This window comes from Nipponia nippon, unplaced genomic scaffold, assembly GCF_047370975.1.
Source record: "Nipponia nippon isolate SJK-2023a ecotype South Korea unplaced genomic scaffold, ASM4737097v1 scaffold_3, whole genome shotgun sequence".
NCBI lineage: Eukaryota > Metazoa > Chordata > Aves > Pelecaniformes > Threskiornithidae > Nipponia > Nipponia nippon.
In genome coordinates this window covers 84,188,130-84,206,572 of record NW_028262347.1, presented here as the reverse complement: position 1 = coordinate 84,206,572, position 18,443 = coordinate 84,188,130, and the positions used below count along the sequence as shown (strand labels likewise).

The 18,443-nt window shown below is 44.8% G+C and overlaps 1 protein-coding gene across 1 annotated transcript in view; it reads left to right on the top strand.

Moving 5' to 3' along the window:
- The window catches only part of LOC104014584 (alpha-2-macroglobulin-like protein 1), a 31,103-nt gene extending 13,802 nt beyond the window's left edge, over positions 1-17,301 (top strand). The window contains exons 15-34 of the mRNA XM_087766024.1: positions 347-520; positions 2,065-2,167; positions 2,718-2,826; positions 2,922-3,147; positions 3,353-3,479; positions 3,623-3,744; positions 3,922-3,973; positions 4,295-4,378; positions 4,949-5,125; positions 6,369-6,450; positions 6,548-6,704; positions 8,114-8,188; positions 8,962-9,115; positions 11,439-11,620; positions 12,037-12,252; positions 13,493-13,614; positions 14,379-14,469; positions 15,164-15,232; positions 15,486-15,588; positions 17,246-17,301. Of these exons, the coding sequence (XP_087622150.1) occupies positions 347-520; positions 2,065-2,167; positions 2,718-2,826; positions 2,922-3,147; positions 3,353-3,479; positions 3,623-3,744; positions 3,922-3,973; positions 4,295-4,378; positions 4,949-5,125; positions 6,369-6,450; positions 6,548-6,704; positions 8,114-8,188; positions 8,962-9,115; positions 11,439-11,620; positions 12,037-12,252; positions 13,493-13,614; positions 14,379-14,469; positions 15,164-15,232; positions 15,486-15,588; positions 17,246-17,301 (2,481 nt within the window). The remainder of the gene's footprint in view (positions 1-346; positions 521-2,064; positions 2,168-2,717; positions 2,827-2,921; positions 3,148-3,352; positions 3,480-3,622; positions 3,745-3,921; positions 3,974-4,294; positions 4,379-4,948; positions 5,126-6,368; positions 6,451-6,547; positions 6,705-8,113; positions 8,189-8,961; positions 9,116-11,438; positions 11,621-12,036; positions 12,253-13,492; positions 13,615-14,378; positions 14,470-15,163; positions 15,233-15,485; positions 15,589-17,245) is intronic.
- The last annotated feature ends 1,142 nt before the right edge of the window (positions 17,302-18,443 follow it).

The window sequence follows — 18,443 nt, the reverse complement described above, 5'->3', positions numbered from 1 at the left end:
AGAGCACTTGCATCATCTACTAACAGGTATATAAAGTAGTAATCATTAAATATGTAAGTCAGATGTGCCAATGCCTTGTGCTCAAACTGAATCATGCATTTTATCCTAATCTTGCACCATAGAGTTAAAAGGCTTGAACTGTCACAGGTGAAAGTCTGCACACCAAAAGCTACTTGCCTACATCCACTCCTTGGGCTTCATGTCCTTTAGTATAAGCTGGGCCAGTGCTGACTTCCTCAACTGCAAATCTTTACAAAGTATAATAGAGGGCTACAATCCAGATATTTGACCCATACTCATGCTCGTTGGCCAGTTCCTTATGGAGACCTCTGTTTTTCCATTGCAGCTGTATGAGAAGGTCTTTGATGACAGCTTTACAATTGGAGGACGAGGGTTCCCCTATCACTTGGAAGACTTTGAGGCATACCCTTGTCTGCCCCAGCAGTCCAGTCCCCACAAAAAGACTCTGATGGGAGCACCATGGTACCAAAGTGATGCTGATGTCTTTAATCTGTTTAAGGTGAGTCTCTACACTTGTACCAAACTTTTCCTGAGCCAGCGGTTGCCAGTATGCTACCCTGAATGCCTACAAGAATTTACTCTTAGCAAACTTCAGCTGCCCTGATTTTCATTGCTACATGTCATCTGTGCCCTGTTCATTTGTGTAGCCACACTCATTTGGGGACTATGGGGAAAAATGAAACTTGCGAGTAAAAGTATAGTGTAAACCGCTTGATTAGAGAAAGACAGTGTAAAAATGAATAAACTTAGTTTAGGCTACCATATCTACAAAGGGAGAGTGGCAAGAATATCCCAGTAAGACCTAAGTACCTCACCATATTTTGACCAACTGCCTTTTGGCTATTATTTTATTTGCAAACTCCTTTACTCTGTGTTTCATTAAGTCTCTTGTTACTTCTCCTCAAAGCAGTTTTAATAAAAAGAAGTCCTTCCCAATTTGGCTTTATAGATAACTGTCAAGACAAATGACAAAATAAGCTAATGCACTAACAAGAACCATAGCCAGAAAAAGATTAACTGCTGACTGAAACCCAAGCAGTGCTGCTTCTGACAGAATGCTATTTAAAGAAATATATGCAAGTAAAACCACCTCAAAATAGGAGAAGAGGGTAACAACACACTGAAAACAACCCAAAATGGAGTCTGAATTGCATGGGCTTCTCAGGCTGACAGAACTCTACCTTACAAATACAAACCCTGATTCCTCCCAAAGGTATGGTACTCTGCTGTCTTCTAGATGCTTACTCCTAGATTATGTTGGATGCTAGTTAAAGGAGATCCCACTATATCTCAACAGATGATTGTCCTGTAACACATGACTACAGGCATGTACAGCCTCCACAGAAAGGGTGAGGACCCATACTCTCCATGAAGGGCTTTGGCACTTTAAGAAAGTAGAAGAGTTCTTAGTGATTTGCAGACCATTAAATCAAAGCAAGGATTGCTCACAGGATCAAATGCGTTCTTTTGTGTGATGATGTCTTCTTCTCAGTCCATGCACGTGAGGGTGCATTCAGTCCAATATTTCCACCTTGTGAAGCACAGGCCCTAAGAGTTTGAGTCTCATTCAGACAAAAGCAGAGTCTATACTAAGTTGTGACTGAGTTCCCCATCAGTTTTCTAAGCCAGGACTGGTACTAACTTGTGTAAGAACAGTTTTGTGTGAACAGCCAGTCAGATCTTTCCATTCTAAAATTGTGTAGAGATTTAAATCTTGGAATTTTTTTCTCTGAAGTTTTTCATGGGATGTATGACGTTTGACTCTGGCTCATTGTTAGTGTTAGGCATATAAAGTTGAAATTTACTTTTATGAGAAGTAATACTTGGCCCCAGTATTCCTCAGAAGCTGGTTTCCGTTCCTCATGCATTGGCCAGAGTCTGAGCCTGTAAGTCTATGCATATGTATATAAACAAGCAGCATTTAAAAATGTTTCAGCTACTACCAGCCCCCTTAAGATACCTGTTGTCATGAGATATTTTCAATATTCCTCATTCCTTTTTATTTATCATTGATTTGCTTTACTCTCTTCACTGTTTTCCCAGAAATTGCGCATGAAAATATTAACCAATACTAGAATCAAGAAACCAGTTTCCTGTATGCTACCTGGCTTTGAGAAAAAGATGTATCTTAGAAAAGACAATATTGGTAAGGAACGGACATGTCCATCTCCTTGACTGAATGGGCTCTCTTCTCCCAGTTCTGGCCAGCCAGCAGCTGAGATAGCTGACTTTCATCCTACTGTGTTTCTTGTTTATGTATGGGAGGAACGAAGCTTGTGTCCAGTTCAATGGACTTGATTTATAAATCACAGATAAAAGCTCAGATCTCTGTGCTTTATTGGCTGTCCCTGTGTTCTGCACTCTTCACAGAAAATGTAGTATGCTCTCCACCAGCACTTTCACAGATTATTTAAAAGAGCGCAACTCCATTTGAGCATGCTGCCTGCCCCTGGATCCAGACCAAACTTGCTGGATCTGTCAGACTGAGCCTCAGACATCCAACTCTGTCTCCCTAAAGCTGTGTTCCTCAAAGATACAGACACTGTGTCAGATTCTCACTGAAAATCCAACTCTGTCCACTCTTGTTCTGTGTCACAAAGCATTTATGGTTTGTGTTAGATTGCCTGTGAATGAAGAACTAATTTCACCTGGAGCTACATATGCTGTTTTCTGAGGTATCACTTGCTTTTCTGCAGAAAATCATGTTGGCCGTAGTGATTCTGCACCTCACTCTGATAACAGGAGGAAACCAAAACCACGGACACTTTTCCCAGAGACCTGGATTTGGGATTTGGTCTCTGTCGGGTTGGTAACAGCCTCTTACCTGCCTTGCCCAGAGAGACCCCTGGAGACTTCTGACTGCTTCTGAGCAAGTTGTCCTCTCTCTCTTCCTGCTGTAGGGATGATGGGCAAGCATCTGTCCAAGTTGCTGTACCTGACACCATCACAGAATGGAACGCCAACACCTTCTGTGTTGCTGATACTGGCTTTGGGTTCTCTCCTCTGACCACTCTTAAGGTCTTCCAGCCTTTCTTTGTAGACCTGTCACTGCCATACTCTGTGATCCAAGGAGAGACTTTCTGCCTAAAAGCCACTGTCTTCAACTACCTTAAGGACTGTATCCAGGTGAGTATTCCCCCAATTACACACCTCTGTCAGAGCAAAAACTTGAGCCCAAAGGGAAGCTATGAGCTTCTCAGGAGCCGTAGATACTGGCATCTGGGCCACAAAGCACAGCCTTGCACTTCATGACCCATGGTGTTTGCTCCTTTGTGCAGTGCTTGGTACTAACACTATGCTAATGTGTGCTTGTACACCCCACCACGCTCAGGTGCGCACCACTCTCACAGAGACCCCAGAACTAAAGGTGGATGTCTGTCCAGACTGCTCGTTCACCAGCTGCCTCTGTGCCAATGAAGCAAAAACCTTTGAGTGGAACGTGACAGCCACCAGGCTGGGTGAGGTTGAGCAGAGGGATGTGCTGAGGCAGCTAGCGGGAGGAGGGATGGAATTTGCCTGCCTCTGCATGTCCGGTCCTGATGCTCATACATGCAGCTGTCTGCTGCAAGTGCTCAGCGATGTGCCTCTGTGCTCCTTGCAGGCAAAGTGAATGTCACCGTGAGCAGCATGGCAGAAGATTCACACGATCTGTGTCATAACAGGATTGCTGTGACACCTTTGCAAGGGGAGAGAGACACAGTGATAAAACCTCTGCTTGTGAAGGTTAGTCAGAACTCAGGGTGGAGAACACCTGGGAACAGTGAGTTGTCCCCTAAGGCAGTTCGCAAGATGATAAGAGGAAGTTTAAGCCCCCTCTTCTTGGAAGCAGACAGGCCTGCTGAGGCATGGTGACTTCCTTTCCTGCTTTCCCTATCTGAACTACCCTTTCTCCATCTGCAGCCAGGAGGTGTCCTACAAGAGAAGACCCAAAATGCCTTTCTCTGTGCTGCAGGTATGGGACAAAAATCCTTGACTGCTATTGATCATGAGAGCAGGATGGAAGGGACAGGGCTACTGCAAATACCCAGAGGTGGGGGGAATCTGTCAGACAGCAAGTGCTGGTGGCACCATCCCTGCCTGGGAGAACAACCACTATAGTTTGTCCATGTCTATCTTCTGCCTGGCAAAGTTTCCTGTATTGAGGCAGTCGTTTGCAAGTCTCGGCTGCTGTGACTCAACATCACACTGAGCCCCACCTGGGTCTCCTTGGGATGTTACGCCTGTGTATGATACTTCTTCCACGGGATAAATTTCTGGGTTCTGCCTTCCTCAGATAACACTGTCTCTGAAGAGTTCTCCCTGACGCTACCTGCAGAAGTGCTGGAGGGATCTGGCCGGGCCACTTTCTCTGTAATTGGTGAGAAAGGCTTTCCCTGCTCTTGGGTCCCCAGGGGGAAGAGTTTGCACAATGCTTTGGCCTTAATGATGCATTGATCCAGTTCCTCATGAGATAAACTGTCAGGGGCATGATGTTGGCCTCAGAAATGCAGATCAAGTAATCTTTTTCAGTATTCCTCTCATAAGGAATGATCCTGGGTGATCCCCAAGCGGTGGAGTATCTTCTCTGACGTCTGTCCCTGTCATTCACCTAAGTGAACCAAAACCACCCCTGCAGATTTCCACCTAGTTTGCCTCTATAATTCTTTTCCCTCCTTAATACCCACTCAGGAATGACAGCTCTCTTCACCTTTCTTCAGATCCCCTCATCTTCGCATTCTCTCCCTCCTCCCAGAACCATGACATCTGGCCTTTCTGTGCTGGCCTAATCTAGGAGGGGTCAGCAGAAATCTTAATCATCTCCATTCAATGTGGGGCTGGCTCTTTTCCAGGATCCCAGTAGAACTTAGAGAAGGCAGCAGTCCCTTCATTTCATACTGATGAATATCTGTGGTTTTCCTTTCTCCTGCCCCTCCACCTCAAACTTAAGGGGACATCATGGGCCCAGCACTTCAAAATTTAGACCAGCTGCTAGAGATGCCCTTTGGCTGTGGTGAACAGAACATGGTTCAGTTTGCACCAAACATCTTCATACTCCAGTACCTGAATAAGACTAAACAACTGGACCCAGAAATTGAAGATAAAGCACTGACATTCCTGAGAACAGGTAAACATTGTCCTTCTGCTGCTGCAAAATGAAGGTGCTATAAATCAAGGGAGTGGGGCACTGATCTGGTGGGGAGGTGCAGGGCAGGAGTGGGAGCACTGCCAGAGCTGTGACAAAGGAAGATATCACAGAGAATAAGGGAAATGTCTCATGGAAGCAAAAGCATGTTTCTGAGGAAGCAGGACTTCTGTCTCTGCCTGTTATTGAGGTACTAAGCCTGCTTTTCTGAGAAGGGTGTGGGTAATTAACGATCTTCATCATTACGTGATGCCTGTGGTTTGTTCCCTTATCAGTCCAAGGCAGATCGAAGTCCCTTGTGCAAACAGGGCATCAGCTGCTATTAACTGGAATAAAGAGTGGCCTTTTGGGGTAGATACGAGTTTGGTAGCTTAGTGTTTCCCTATGGTTTAGGGCATGTATTGTGAGGGCATGTCAGCTCTGTCCAATATAATCTGAATTTAATACAGTGCCAGTGTCTGTGTCTCATTTTGCAATGTGCCTCAAATTCCAGCCTGTTGGTCTCCTTATCCTGCTGTGCTGCAAGTTCAGCAGCCTCCCATGGATAGGATTTTACTCCCTCTCATTCCTCCTTTCTCTCTTGTACTGTGAGTTAGGACAGATATCTGGGAGAGGGGAGCAAACTCAAGAGAATGGAGGCAGCAGAGGGGTGAAGTAGAGAGTAAACTGTGAGGCTGTGTGGAGGAAGAGCCAACAGATGCGGACAGCGTTCTGCCCTCAGAGCTTAAAGGCTTGTCGCTTTCTGTATGTCCCATAAAAAGTGCTTTCTTGAGTCCCCACAGGGCTAGCAGAAGTGCTGAAAAGCAAACAGGATTTCATATTGGTCCCCTCTAGGAAAAACCTTTCTCCTCACTCCTACAGCTCTTTTTATTGACAGCAAGGTGCCCGTGAAGGTTCCCTGGGGCACGGGGAGACATGAGGTGGGCGAGCATGTCACTGTTCTGCAAACAAGCCGGGCAGATACCCACAGTACTTGCACGTAGCAGCTCTAGTAACGCAGGGCAGCTGCATGGCACACTTCAGTGATGCTGTGCAACTGCTTCTTGTCATGCTGATGCTATGGGATGCACGGGGAATTGTGAGGTGGTAGCTTTGCCTCAATGTCTCTGACTGTAGGACCTGGTGAAGTCTCTTGCTGTGAAGCTTTCCTCCCACAGCAAGGATACAGTCTGAGATGCTACAGGCCCTCACACAAAGACTTGTGTCCTGGGACTTGTCTTCATAGGTTACCAGCGCCAGCTGCTCTACAAACATGATGATGGCTCCTACAGCGCCTTTGGGAAAGCTGACAAGCAGGGCAACACATGGTGAGTGACCAGAGTTGGTACTGTCATCCCAAACCTATTGTCCTTGCTTGTTCAGCTCCTGGCTGTGACATGGGATTCCTTTGTGCTCTGCCTGCAGGCTGACAGCTTTTGTAGCCAGGTCCTTTGGGCAAGCCAGCTCTCACATTTACATCAATAAGGATCATGTGCACAGTGCTCTGCTCTGGCTGCAGAAGCACCAGCTGCCCAGTGGCTGCTTCCAGAGTGTGGGGAAGCTTTTTAATAATGACTTGAAGGTATGGCTGCCAGACCTGGGAGTGAGAGTGGGAGGAACACAATGTGGGGCACAGGGTTGCTTCCTCAGGATCTTCCACTGTACACAGTAGCACAAAGCAATATCCCCATGGCCTAGCACAGCCAAGGCAGCTTCCCAGAGCAGAATGAAAAAGCATGGCCTAAAACAGCAGGCATTTCCTCTATGTGAGGTTTTAATCTCTGCTAGGCTTTCTTCATTTTTAGTCTAGCCAAAAGGCACCATGGCTAATTGTGCCAAGGTACTTCAAGGGCATGGGGATAAATATTTTTATATGTTAGTGCTTGTCTAGAATACCCTGGCTGGATTCTTCCTCTTCTCATGTCTTATGACGCACAATACTCTCCAGATAGGCCTGACTATGTGCTCTAATATGGGATTATCTGAAGATACAGTTGTCCCTCCACCGCCCAAAAAGTATGACTTCTCCTGGAGCCTGGCGTTCCCAAAATGATCCCCGAAGCGTAGCTGGAAATGCACCAAACTCTTGGTGAACATGCCCTAGTGCTCAGGTACCAAACAGTGTACGTGCAGTATGGCAATACTTGAGTTCATTCTCTTTGTAAAAGTGAGAATAATAGAAACTGGTCAGATTGCAAAGTTTCCCATATTAAATACAAGGCAAGTGTATGAAAGAAAACAGGCTGCTATTTTAGCAAATCAAAGAGTTACACTTTTTTTCTTAAAATTTGGATGCAGTATAAAATAAAACCAGTGTGTACATGTAGACTGTTCATCCTTGTCTGACTTTCATTAATTTCTCATCTTGGGCTTTCTATTTGAACAGAACTTTTTGGAATAGGTTTTGCCCAACCCCCCCCCCCCCCCCCCCTTACACTTCAAAGTTTCATTCATGTGTGAACGATGCTTCTCAGCATCTCAGCCCAAATTTCCCCCCTCATTTTAGATGTAGTCTTGTCTCATATCTGAAGATGCAAACAGAGCTTCCCCAAGAGTGAATGTCCTCTGATGGGAAAAGAGGGTCCTGCAAGCCTGTTTACCCATATTAACCTGTAGCTTCTCACAGTCAGCTAAATTGTATATAAACTTGCATTGCTTCTTACATGCAAATCCTGCATCACAAAAACTTTATTCAAGTGTCCAGTTGTAACATATTTAATAAAAGAAATAGCTTAACAGTTTGCTTCATGCCCTTCTATGGAAGGCACACCTAGGCTGTATGCACAATATGCCTCTGAGGCTGCCCTCAACACCAGACTTTCATGATATTCAGTGAGCCTGGAGTGCTTTCCTTCAGTCCAAGAATTTCCAGAGGCATGCTACTGTACTCCCTCAGACACGCCATCCATAGGCAGTTTCAGTGGTTATACAGTGACAGGCAAGCAATGGTTGCTTTTGTCCCTTTCTGATGTTTGTCTGTGTGACTTGCAGGGTGGTGTGGACGATACAATCTCACTAACAGCCTATATCACTGCTGCACTGGTGGAGCTCCATCTGGAGAAGAATGTAAGTCACATCTGAACTCTTGCAGGGCTTAGGAGCATGCTCCACCCTTCATTTCTCCCCAGGTCTGTGGTTTCAGGGAGTACCCAGTTTGAGTTGGTGAAAGGTCATGTCTCGCCTTTGTACACAGTAAGCTCAATAGGAATTTTTTAACTTGGTAAGGAGTTCTTAATATAAATGGCCTGATTTGCAGCACAGCAGAACATTCCCAACTGATCGCAGAGGAAACAATTGTCTCTGAAAATGGCTCAGGACTTGCAGGGAGAGGCAATAGTTCTGAATTAAACTGACCAATATAGCTAAAGGAGAAAACAAAAATCAGCTTTCAGGTATGCAACACCACCACCCCCCACCCTTCAGACCTGAAATAAAAGCAGTGATCTTCAAGCCAAGTATAGACCGTTCTAGCCACGATGGGCTGACATTCTAGCCTTACTGGTTCAGTTCTGAAAACAACATCATACCCCCTTGGGAGCTGAGACCCACAGCATGCAGGTCTGACAGTTCTGAGCCAGCGTGTTACCAGACACTTCCTATAGCTGGATTCTCCAGTGTATTAACAATCCCCTGTCCCAGTGACATGTCCAGTCACATCTTTATTTTCAGTCCACAGTGAGTGATGCTTTGTCCACTCTACTTCACGTTCCACAGCCCTGAGAGAGATGCTAGCACTGAAATACACCAAGGATGTAGCTGGGATGCTTGAGGGTTGGGGACAGATTTTCACAGCAAAAAGTGGTCAGAGGAAATTCACTGGGTTTAGATTCCTTTCTCAGGACACCATGCTGGATAATGCCTTACATTGCCTCAAGAATGTAACACTTGATAAGACAAGCCTTTATGTCAAGGCCTTGATGGCTTATGTCTTCACACTGAGCAAGGACACGGAGATGAGAGAGCAGCTCCTGGATATGCTAGAGAAGGAAACTGGTAGGTTGTTGCTGTTTAAAAGATTTGGGGTTCTAGAGATAATGACTGTGTTTAAGGCCTGATATCTATAGGATTTAATTGCGGTGGTTTGGGAAATTTAACTGTTCTCAGATTGGCTTTTGTGTCAGAAAATGGTAATTTATTGAAGCTGTGAAAGTCTCTAGTTTTCTCAGACCCAGGAAACAATTTCTAATCAAAAGCAGCAGAGGTGATCCATGCTTAATTTTTGTGGTCAAAGTACTCACTTGAGTTGTGGTGCTCCTGTCAGTCTTCAGCAATTCATACACAGTACAAGAGAACTTGCAGAGGAAATTTGCTTTGCCATGTCTATTCAGCTGCTGGTCAGGGCATTTACTTGCAGAATTCAAACCTTTTGGCTGCTTCCCCATTGCTGCTCTACTCAGCTCAGGGCCCTTGGGTGGATGCATCTTTATTGCTGTGCTGCTGAGCTCAGTTCTTCCTTTTGTCTCTTTAACTTGGAAAAAACTGGACTTCTATCCTGAAGGAGGATGCCAGGTGGGGGTTTCAAAGCACCAAAGTCTATGGTTAAACAGTTGGTAATAATATTACTTGATTTGGCTTAATTAAGTAAGTTCCTCCCCACATCTGTTCATCTGGCAGTATGGTGAAGTACAACGGGGACTGAAAAATAACACAGAACTAAAAAGGGAGAGAGGATTTTTCAGCCTGACCAGCTTCCAGTGCAGAGTGCAGTTCACTGCACAGCCACTCAAGCTGCCCAGCTGGCTTCACAGGGTGGCTAGTGGGCGAACTGGAAGGAGTAGAATTGCACACACTGAGTGCAACACTTTTTCACAGCTGCCTCTGAGATAGTACATATGGAACAAGTGACTGGAGCACACCCTCACTGGTGTTCAGTCAGTCTGATGCTTCTCACTTACCAAGCACTTTGGAAAATGTCCCCTTAAGGCCCTAGGACATGGAGCACTACAAACTGTTTATGGGTGAAGTGACAGTTTTCTCTGGCTCTTGCTTCCACTGATAATAGTTAGCAATGACTTGGCAAGAGCAATAGAATTGTAAGTGAGGAAAGGTGTTGTCCCACATGTTTAAATGTGTCTGTGTTTTGTCTGCTGAGTCTGAGGATGTGACTGCAGCCGCCATCTGCAGCCAGTTTGCCTGCTGGAGAATCTCTGCCCAAGAGGATTATCTTCTGCTGGCTAGAGACACCTTTTGTGGCCTGGTGGCTGGGATTCTGTTAGCCTCACTAACAGGTTTACAGTTGGATCTCAAACAGGAGTTCGGTGCTTTTTAAAGAACCAGGGTTAATCTTTAGGTCATCTGTAGCTGCATCTCCAAGACACCTTCTACCACTTTGTGAAAAAATTGTTCTGCCTATGTCAGCTTGGAAGTAACAAATCACAAATCCCTCATGCAAAAACCTTCCATTGTGATAAACATAATGAAGTAATATCAGTCTATAGAGTCCCTGAGCTAAATTCTAGAGTCTTGATGCTGCTTTTATGCAAACAAGTGATTTTGTGATTCTTATTTCAAAAGTGAAGGTTTGTTCTGAAAACTGACTTGGAATTTAAAAGCATTTCAGGTTTTCACATTTTTACCATTGTAGATGTCTACACTGGCACAATTAAGCTAAATTCTTAGCAGAATTTTGGTTAAACCCCTACTATCACTACAGCAAAACATTCAACCAGACTCAGATGCATTCAGTGCCTGTGAGCTTGGACCACAGGTGGGAGCCCAGCGCTAGCTTAAATTGTCCTAGCCTATGCACTGCATATTGATGCCAACAAAATAAGTTGGGTAGTCTTGCTCCTCTGGTAGCCTGCCAGCAATTCTCCTTCAAAGGGTGTCCAATTCTTGTACAATAGATACAACTGACTGGAAATGAGTCCTAGAGCTTTTCAGCACAGGGAGCCCTGTTTGTTAGACTATTCTGTGTAAATGCAGAAACAGCAAAAATGCTGTAGCTTGGGGACGTAGCTTTAAGTATACACAGAGCTGAATAAGACTAGGACTGTTCTTTAAACAAAAAGCGTCTGTTCAGAGTCAATCAGTTTCTAAGGGAACTGTTTCCTAGAGGAACTGGTTGAGGATTTGGGGCCTGGATCTCTCTGTGCTTTCAAAGGAAGAAATGGAGCCTATCATAGATGGCTGGTCATTCAGAGTACAAAAACAACAGGAGGGATTGGCTTCTGCACTCTGAGGTGCCCCAAAAAGGCACATGCATGTCTAATGGTGCACAGGAAACTGCCAGTGCTCGAAGGGTACCAGGGCAGGAGAAGCTGATATTCATAGGGATCTACTGTTCTTCTCTTCCACATGTTTCTCCCCCCATCAGCAGAGCTCCTGACATCACATTCCAGTAATGAAGAATCTTCTTCTATGATTGAGACAGTAGCCTACATCCTCCTGGCTCATGTCTCCAAATCAGACTTGGCACTCAATGAAGCCTCAGTGAGCAAGCTTGTGCACTGGCTCAGCGGACAAAGAAATGCCTTTGGCGGATTTGCTTCCACACAGGTAACAAGCCAGGAAAAATCACGGGGGAAGGAGAGAGATACTGTGCCTGGAGTGATGTGTACATCTCTCATGTGTACGTCACTCTAGATCCATCCTTTGCAGACAGGCATACATGAGCCCTGCTTGGGAAGGGGAATGCCATAGGCAAACTCTTTTTCTGTGTGGTGTAATTGGGATTACCCAGAGCCTGGGGCTGCTAACCCCAGGGCTCAGATGCCACCCTTTCCAGGCAGCAGGGGTCATCCTGCTGCCTGTGGCATAGACCCTACTTATGCACTTAGTGGCATAGACCCTGCTTGTGTCAGAGTGTGAACCAGGGCCATGAGGAGTGTGGTTCTCCATGCAGTGCCTGCCCTAGTGTGCTGGATCTTGTACTGCATGGCTCCACAGCAAAGCGACTCTCTTTCTACCTTCAGGACACAGTTGTTAGCCTTCAGGCCCTCGCTCAGTATGCAGCCCTGATTCCTCAGGAGATCAGAGATGTAAAGGTGACAGTGAAAGGCAAGGAGGCTTCTCCACTGGAGTTCCATGTGCACAGGAACAACAAGTTGGTCCTGCATCAGGCATCTCTCCTTGCAGTCCCAGGGACGTACACAGTGCAGGCGACTGGCAGTGGCTGCGTTTATGTACAGGTGAGTATATCTAAGGAACAGAGCTGTCAGGTTTTGCCACTGACTATTCAAGTGAGGTTTGGCTCTAAGCAGGCACTCAGATTCTGAGTAGGATTTGGCTTTCTAGGCAGAACCATGTCAAGCTTGAAGGAGCTCAGGTATACTCTGCTGATATGGTTTTACTGCAACCATCTATGGTGTCTTCTCAGAAATGTCTCAGCTTTGCTGTCCCATGCTACAGAGCCATGTCATTGTTAAGAGATCAGTAGATCTGAAGTCAGCAGTGATGAGACACAGAACAGTACCTGCTTCTATATCAAACATATGTTGCTGATGTCACTGCTTCAGGAGCTGAGCACTGTATATCTTCTGACATAATATTCTTTGGGTTATTATCACATGCAGAGATGAGGAGTGATGTAGGACTAAGGTCGTCTTATCCCAGTACATCAACACAACTGGTCCATCAGGAAAATACATCTTATTTTTCTGGCAGCTTTGATAGTGGTCTGCTTATGAGCCATTCATGCAGCAAAGCACTCAAATCACTGCCTGTGAAAACCTCCCTCACTGGGTCACTTCTGTTCAGCCATATCTTATTATGCTCACAGACAATCTGCAAGCAGTGTATAGACAAAAGGACAAAATTATTTATTGTTAATGCATGTAGGAGGTAACTAGGACTCATACTACTTGGCTACACTTGAATATAGTCAATAAGCATAAGACATCTGATGAGGACCTGCTGGCCAGGCAGTCGGTCACCAGGCAGGTGAAGGAAGATTGGCCTATGCCGCTCTTTGGAGGAGTGTGAGCATCCCTCTTGCTGAGCTGTCCTCTTCTGATTCTTTGTTCTTTCTTTCTTAAGGGTTTTTGTCAGTATTTTTCCTCTTGAGACCTAGAACTACTAACTGTTATCATGTTAAAAGTTAACAGTTACACTTCTTTCTCCTTGTGGGCAGGGTTTTAGCTAATGTACTTTCTCACACCTTAACAATATTATTTTTCAGTAAGAATGAGACAATGTTGTGCTGAATGAGGCCTTGGATCACAAATAGCTGAGCCTCCATGCTGAGGGTTACATTTAGCAGATGTATCTGATGCTATGTGTTAAACAGCACGTCTGAACAAAAAGTACAGCTGGGGCCAACTGTGTTAGCCACTGGTTACCAATTTGTTAAAAGCTGGAGGCACAGGTAGTCCTTTAGCTCATACAGAGAAGCGCTGGGGCACTTCACAGAGATGTTTTCTCCCTCACCAGACCATTTTGTTCTATAACACCCCACCACCAAAAACAGAAGAGGTCTTTGTCCTGGATGTGGAAACAGTACCAAGAGAATGTGATGGTGTCGGGAAACAGCTTGACATCCATGTGTCTGTCAGGTATGAGATCCCTTGATGCTCTTTCTTCAGTGGAAAGAGGTGGGATCCCCAGTAGTATGACCAGAACCCCATAAAAACCTCCTGTCTGTGGAGACAAAGATGCAGGGGAAGACTCTCTTCTTCTCCACAGATCCCAAAGAGATCATGAACTGAGAATTAAGGTCTGGAGAAGCACGGGAACACACTGGCAGTGGCTTGCAGAACCACAGCAACTATCTCAGTCAGCATGGAGCAGCTCAGCAGCCTCCAGCGCACTAGCACCTGTGGTGGCAGCATTCCCAAAAGCCAGAGCTCCTCCCTTGGGGGACACTTGGCAGCCTGGGCTGAACCAGCCCTGAGGTGCATTCTCCTGCAGTGTGAACCTCTGCTGGAACCAGACAGCAGAAACTCCAGTCCCTACTCGAATTTCACTTGCCTGCATCTGTCTAGGATGAGTGTCTTGGTCCATATTCTCCATGCCCTACTGTGCTGAAAGAGAACAATGCCAACATTGCCACTGTCAACCTGTAACATCAAAGATCACTTCCACCAGTTGAAGAGGGCAGCATGATGATTAACCATAACCCATTGGCTGCACAATCTGTCTCCATATTGAGCAACTAGATGGAGGCGATTTTTTGTCCCTTTCTCCCATCAGTTAGAAATGCTGCTGAGCTTTCACATCACTGTAGAGCAGTCCAGGGTTTGGAAGTGTTCATTAGTATCTCCTAGAAATGCTGTGATGCTTTCCACATCTAATGTGTTTCTCTCCTGCCTTTTTTCAGTTACGTAGGGGACCGTGAGACCAGTAACATGGCCCTGGTGGAGGTGGAGATGCTGTCAGGGTTCATTCCTGTGAGGAGTTCTGTGGAAGCAGTAAGACTTTTTTCTCTGGCCTTCCCTGAAGATATGAAAATCTGTTTTCCAGATGTAGCTCAGCCAGAAATATCCAAACATCTAAGAACCACTGGAGAATGGTAGCTACTTATCTTGCTGCAAGATAAGTAGCTACAACTAAGCAAGTGCAGACATAGTGGGCTATTTCACAAGGCAACTTTCCACTTGAAGAACTGATTGTGCAATTTTTCATGTTCAGTGGTGAGGATCACAAATGCAGTAAGAGGTTAGAGAGGAGCTGAAAAGCACCTAGTTAGAATCATCTGGGGTGCACTGAGACCCTTCGCTGTTGCCAGTGCCATTTGTAGGGATACTCCATAAAGCAGTGTTGAATCCCGTAGAGTTGTTCAATGACATGCTCCAGGGTTCCAGGAGATAGCCAGGAAGACCCATCATAGCCTTCTACTAACCATCTTTCCCTTTGCTACAAGTGCTGAAAGTAGGAATGTGGCTCAAGGACACTTGTTCCAAATATGAAAAAATCTTTTCTAAGGCTTTGTGCACTTCCAGCAATCTCAATGTCATTACAGCTGGGGAACGCAGGCCTTCTCCTGACTCGGTTAAGTGCTTTCGTCAGCAGTGCTTCACTGACAAATACCAAACTCGGTGTGAGACAACAGGGAAGGCCAATGAGCTGATGCTAACCAAGCTCATCTCTTGTCTTCATATACAGCTGGAGAAGATACCCCTGGTGAAAAAGACAGAGGTAAAACCAGACAAAGTCACAATCTACTTGGAAGAGGTAAGAGGAAGACCACAGGGAGCTGCCCATTCAAGTAGTAGCAACTGCAGTACTTTGCGTTGGGACTCTCAGAGATCAGAAATACAAATCTCTAGGCTGGTCAAGTGGGCTAAAATTTTGGCAAAAGAGGAAGAGGGTGGAAGAATGTAGAAACATAGAGAAAGAAATTTCTGATGCAGAGGGAATAAAGTTGGTATGTAGGTGACTTTGAGAAGGCCAGTGCATTTCTGCTCACTTCTATTCTTCTCTCCAGCTGAATAAGACTTCTCTGAAGCTTAACATCTCAGTGGAACAAGATGTTGAAGTGCAGAACCTGAAAGCAGCAACAGTGCATGTCTATGACTACTATAAGCCAGGTGAGATTTCACTGACATAGGCAAAGCGTAACTATTAAACGCCCCCTCTCAGACACGGTTCTGTCTATGCCCCTTATTCCCTTAACTCCCCTAATCCAGTGCACTTCCTCCTGCAACTCCAAGCTTGGGTTTCCTCTGTACAAAACTTATACATTCAAGTAGCAGAATCACTTGCTTTTCAGTTCTTGAGATAAGACTGCCTGACACCGTGATTATGTTGTGGTGTGTATGTGTTCAAAATGACTGTGGTTTTTTACTTCCTCTAGCTTCAAGCTATGTCCCTGTGGAAAGAAAGCTTCTCTGTCAATTTACTGTGTCTTCTCTAGCTCCTTAGCGCTCTTGAAAATATTTAGGCATTTATTTAAAATCAGCGTTACCTATTGCCACACTGATCCACCAGAAGGCAGAATTTAGTTCTATGCTTTTCATATATAGTGTAATAATCCTGTCATCCATTGGGTGCTGCTGTGTCTCAGAGGATAATAGGAAAATATTTTCTTACCCTTTAAAGCTCTAAATGAACTCTCAGCACATGGAAGAGAGATCTTGGAGTCATTTTGAGTCTCTCTGATTATTCTGTGCTCAGCATGAGCCAAAACAGCAGATGGAACATTAAGAATTATTTTTAAAAAAAGTATTTGAGAACAAAATGGAAAAACTACCACCGGAGATTTAGAAAGCAGCACCACAGGCCTACATGTTGTATACTGAATTCCATTCTTGTTCCCCCTTCCACACCATGTCAAGAAGAGGAGGAGACTTCTTAATCCAGCCTTTACAGAGCTAAATACTGTCACCTAATATGCTCTCTCTTTGCTACTCGATCCTGTACAAGAATTTTTGTGCTTAGTACATACAATTTAAAAATTGTTATCTGACACGAAAATACTAATTATCAGTAAAAAAGCAAGGCTATCAGGGCACACTACTGAAAGGTTCTCTATTTACAAAAATGTCCTTGCATTAGAAGGTATCACAATGCATAAGAGGGTCTTTTACAGCTGTATGGGAGACATGTTGGGGAGACAGACTGTTGGTCTGACCCACTGTAGACATTTTTCTGTTCCTGCATTCACAGTCTGAAGAGTAAAAAATTAAGGTAGTGGGATGGTTGTGTTAAAGAGAAAGAAGCTTGGCATTACCTTACCATGCAGTTCTGCAGCTCACCACCCTTTCTGTTTTCTTTCTACAGACGACCGCACAGCAAGAGAATATGTTTTCCCTTGCAGTTCAGGTTAGTGTTAACAGGCTTCCAAGGTGGGAATAGCTGAAACAGAGCAGAGGATGGTGGTAAGCAAGCAAAGCAAGCCACCTCTGCTCTGTATTTAATTCCATCATGTGCTGTAGAGCCTTCTTGGACTGCAGGTTGAATTAGGATCTACTGTACTAGTTGTGGGCACAGTTTCTAGTCCAGGTATAATTTCAATGCAGACCAAGGCTTGAGCATACCATGGAAGGTTAAAAGGATCTATTTTTATTCCATTTCCATACACTCCTCACATGTGCAGTCCTCACCGCATCCCAAATCTGAATGCAACTGGAAATGCCTGTGTCAGTGACAAAAATATGTTGCAACTCATCCCCTAAGATCTCTTAGTCCTTAGCTTCCTAAAAATTTATCAGGCACTTTGCCTTTTCTTGCTCTTTCTTTCCACAGATGTCTCGAAGAAGGGTTCCTACCAGAATGCCCTGGCTCTGCAACCAATAATCTGAGTTTTCTGCTTCCATAAGGAAAACTTCATTGCTCTGGCTCTCCTCTTCCCTACTGCGTTGGACACACCTTATTTCTTTTGATCTATGCCCTAAGTTTCTATGTGAAACCTGGCTTGATACACAGCAGTTTGGGATCAAGTGAAATAAAGTATGTGGAACCTGGAAAGAAGGCAGTGACTTGGCAGTTGATGAAGTCTGCACAGATGTTAATGCCTGAAAAAGAGAGAAACATTACTTAGGTCATGGTTACATTCTTTGCTTTTGGTCACCATAGTGGCTTAAGTCTTCGTCTCCTACCCGAGTTCCATCTCTGGGCTACCTTCTCAACTGAGTTAACAAAACAGTTTGTCTGCAACCTAACTCCAAGCAAAAAAAGGCATTTTTAACCCTGATCTGGTTCACTACATGGCCATGTGAATCATCTTTCTGTCACAACTGAAGAGCAGGAACAGGCAAGGGGAGGCTGAGGGAGAACTACTTTATCAGTTCTTCCAGACAGAAAAGGACTGTATAACAGTGCCTTATGATGGCAGGCTGTGAGACTGAAATAACATCCCCTCCAAATTCACCACGTGTTGTGTGGCCTCTTGTTTGTTTCCATTTCTTATGTCTTATTTTAGAAACTCAGTTAGAGCATGATCCTGCAGATCTCACTTTCAGATCCCAGTTCCATTAGATCGAGGGCTGCAGGATTTTCTTTCAGTGCCTACTGCTTTAAAAGCAAGTCTGCCAAGCCATACAAAAGAAGGGTTAGATCTGGATGTGTTTGTGTTTTTATTGCCTGTGCTTTCTTTTTTGGAAGCAAACATTTGTAATTTCCTTTTAGTGATTCAGTTACCTTTCATAAAAAGAAATAGCAATATGAGGCAGTGATGGATTCTGTGTGCATGCAGGACATGCAAAGCTAAAGCTGCTGTAGAACTTTAATGCAAACAGAAGACACTAACTGATGTTACCATGTAGTGAACTGTTCATGATCTTCCTGAGGCTATGGCAGTTTCACCTTCCTGATGACATGGCAAATGGGTATTGATGTCCCTACAGCTTCTTCTATACACCTGTCTTGCAGAAGGGGATCAAGCAGCTAGCTAAGACAACCTCAGAAAGCTAGCAGATGAAGATCATGTGTATATACTATGGAT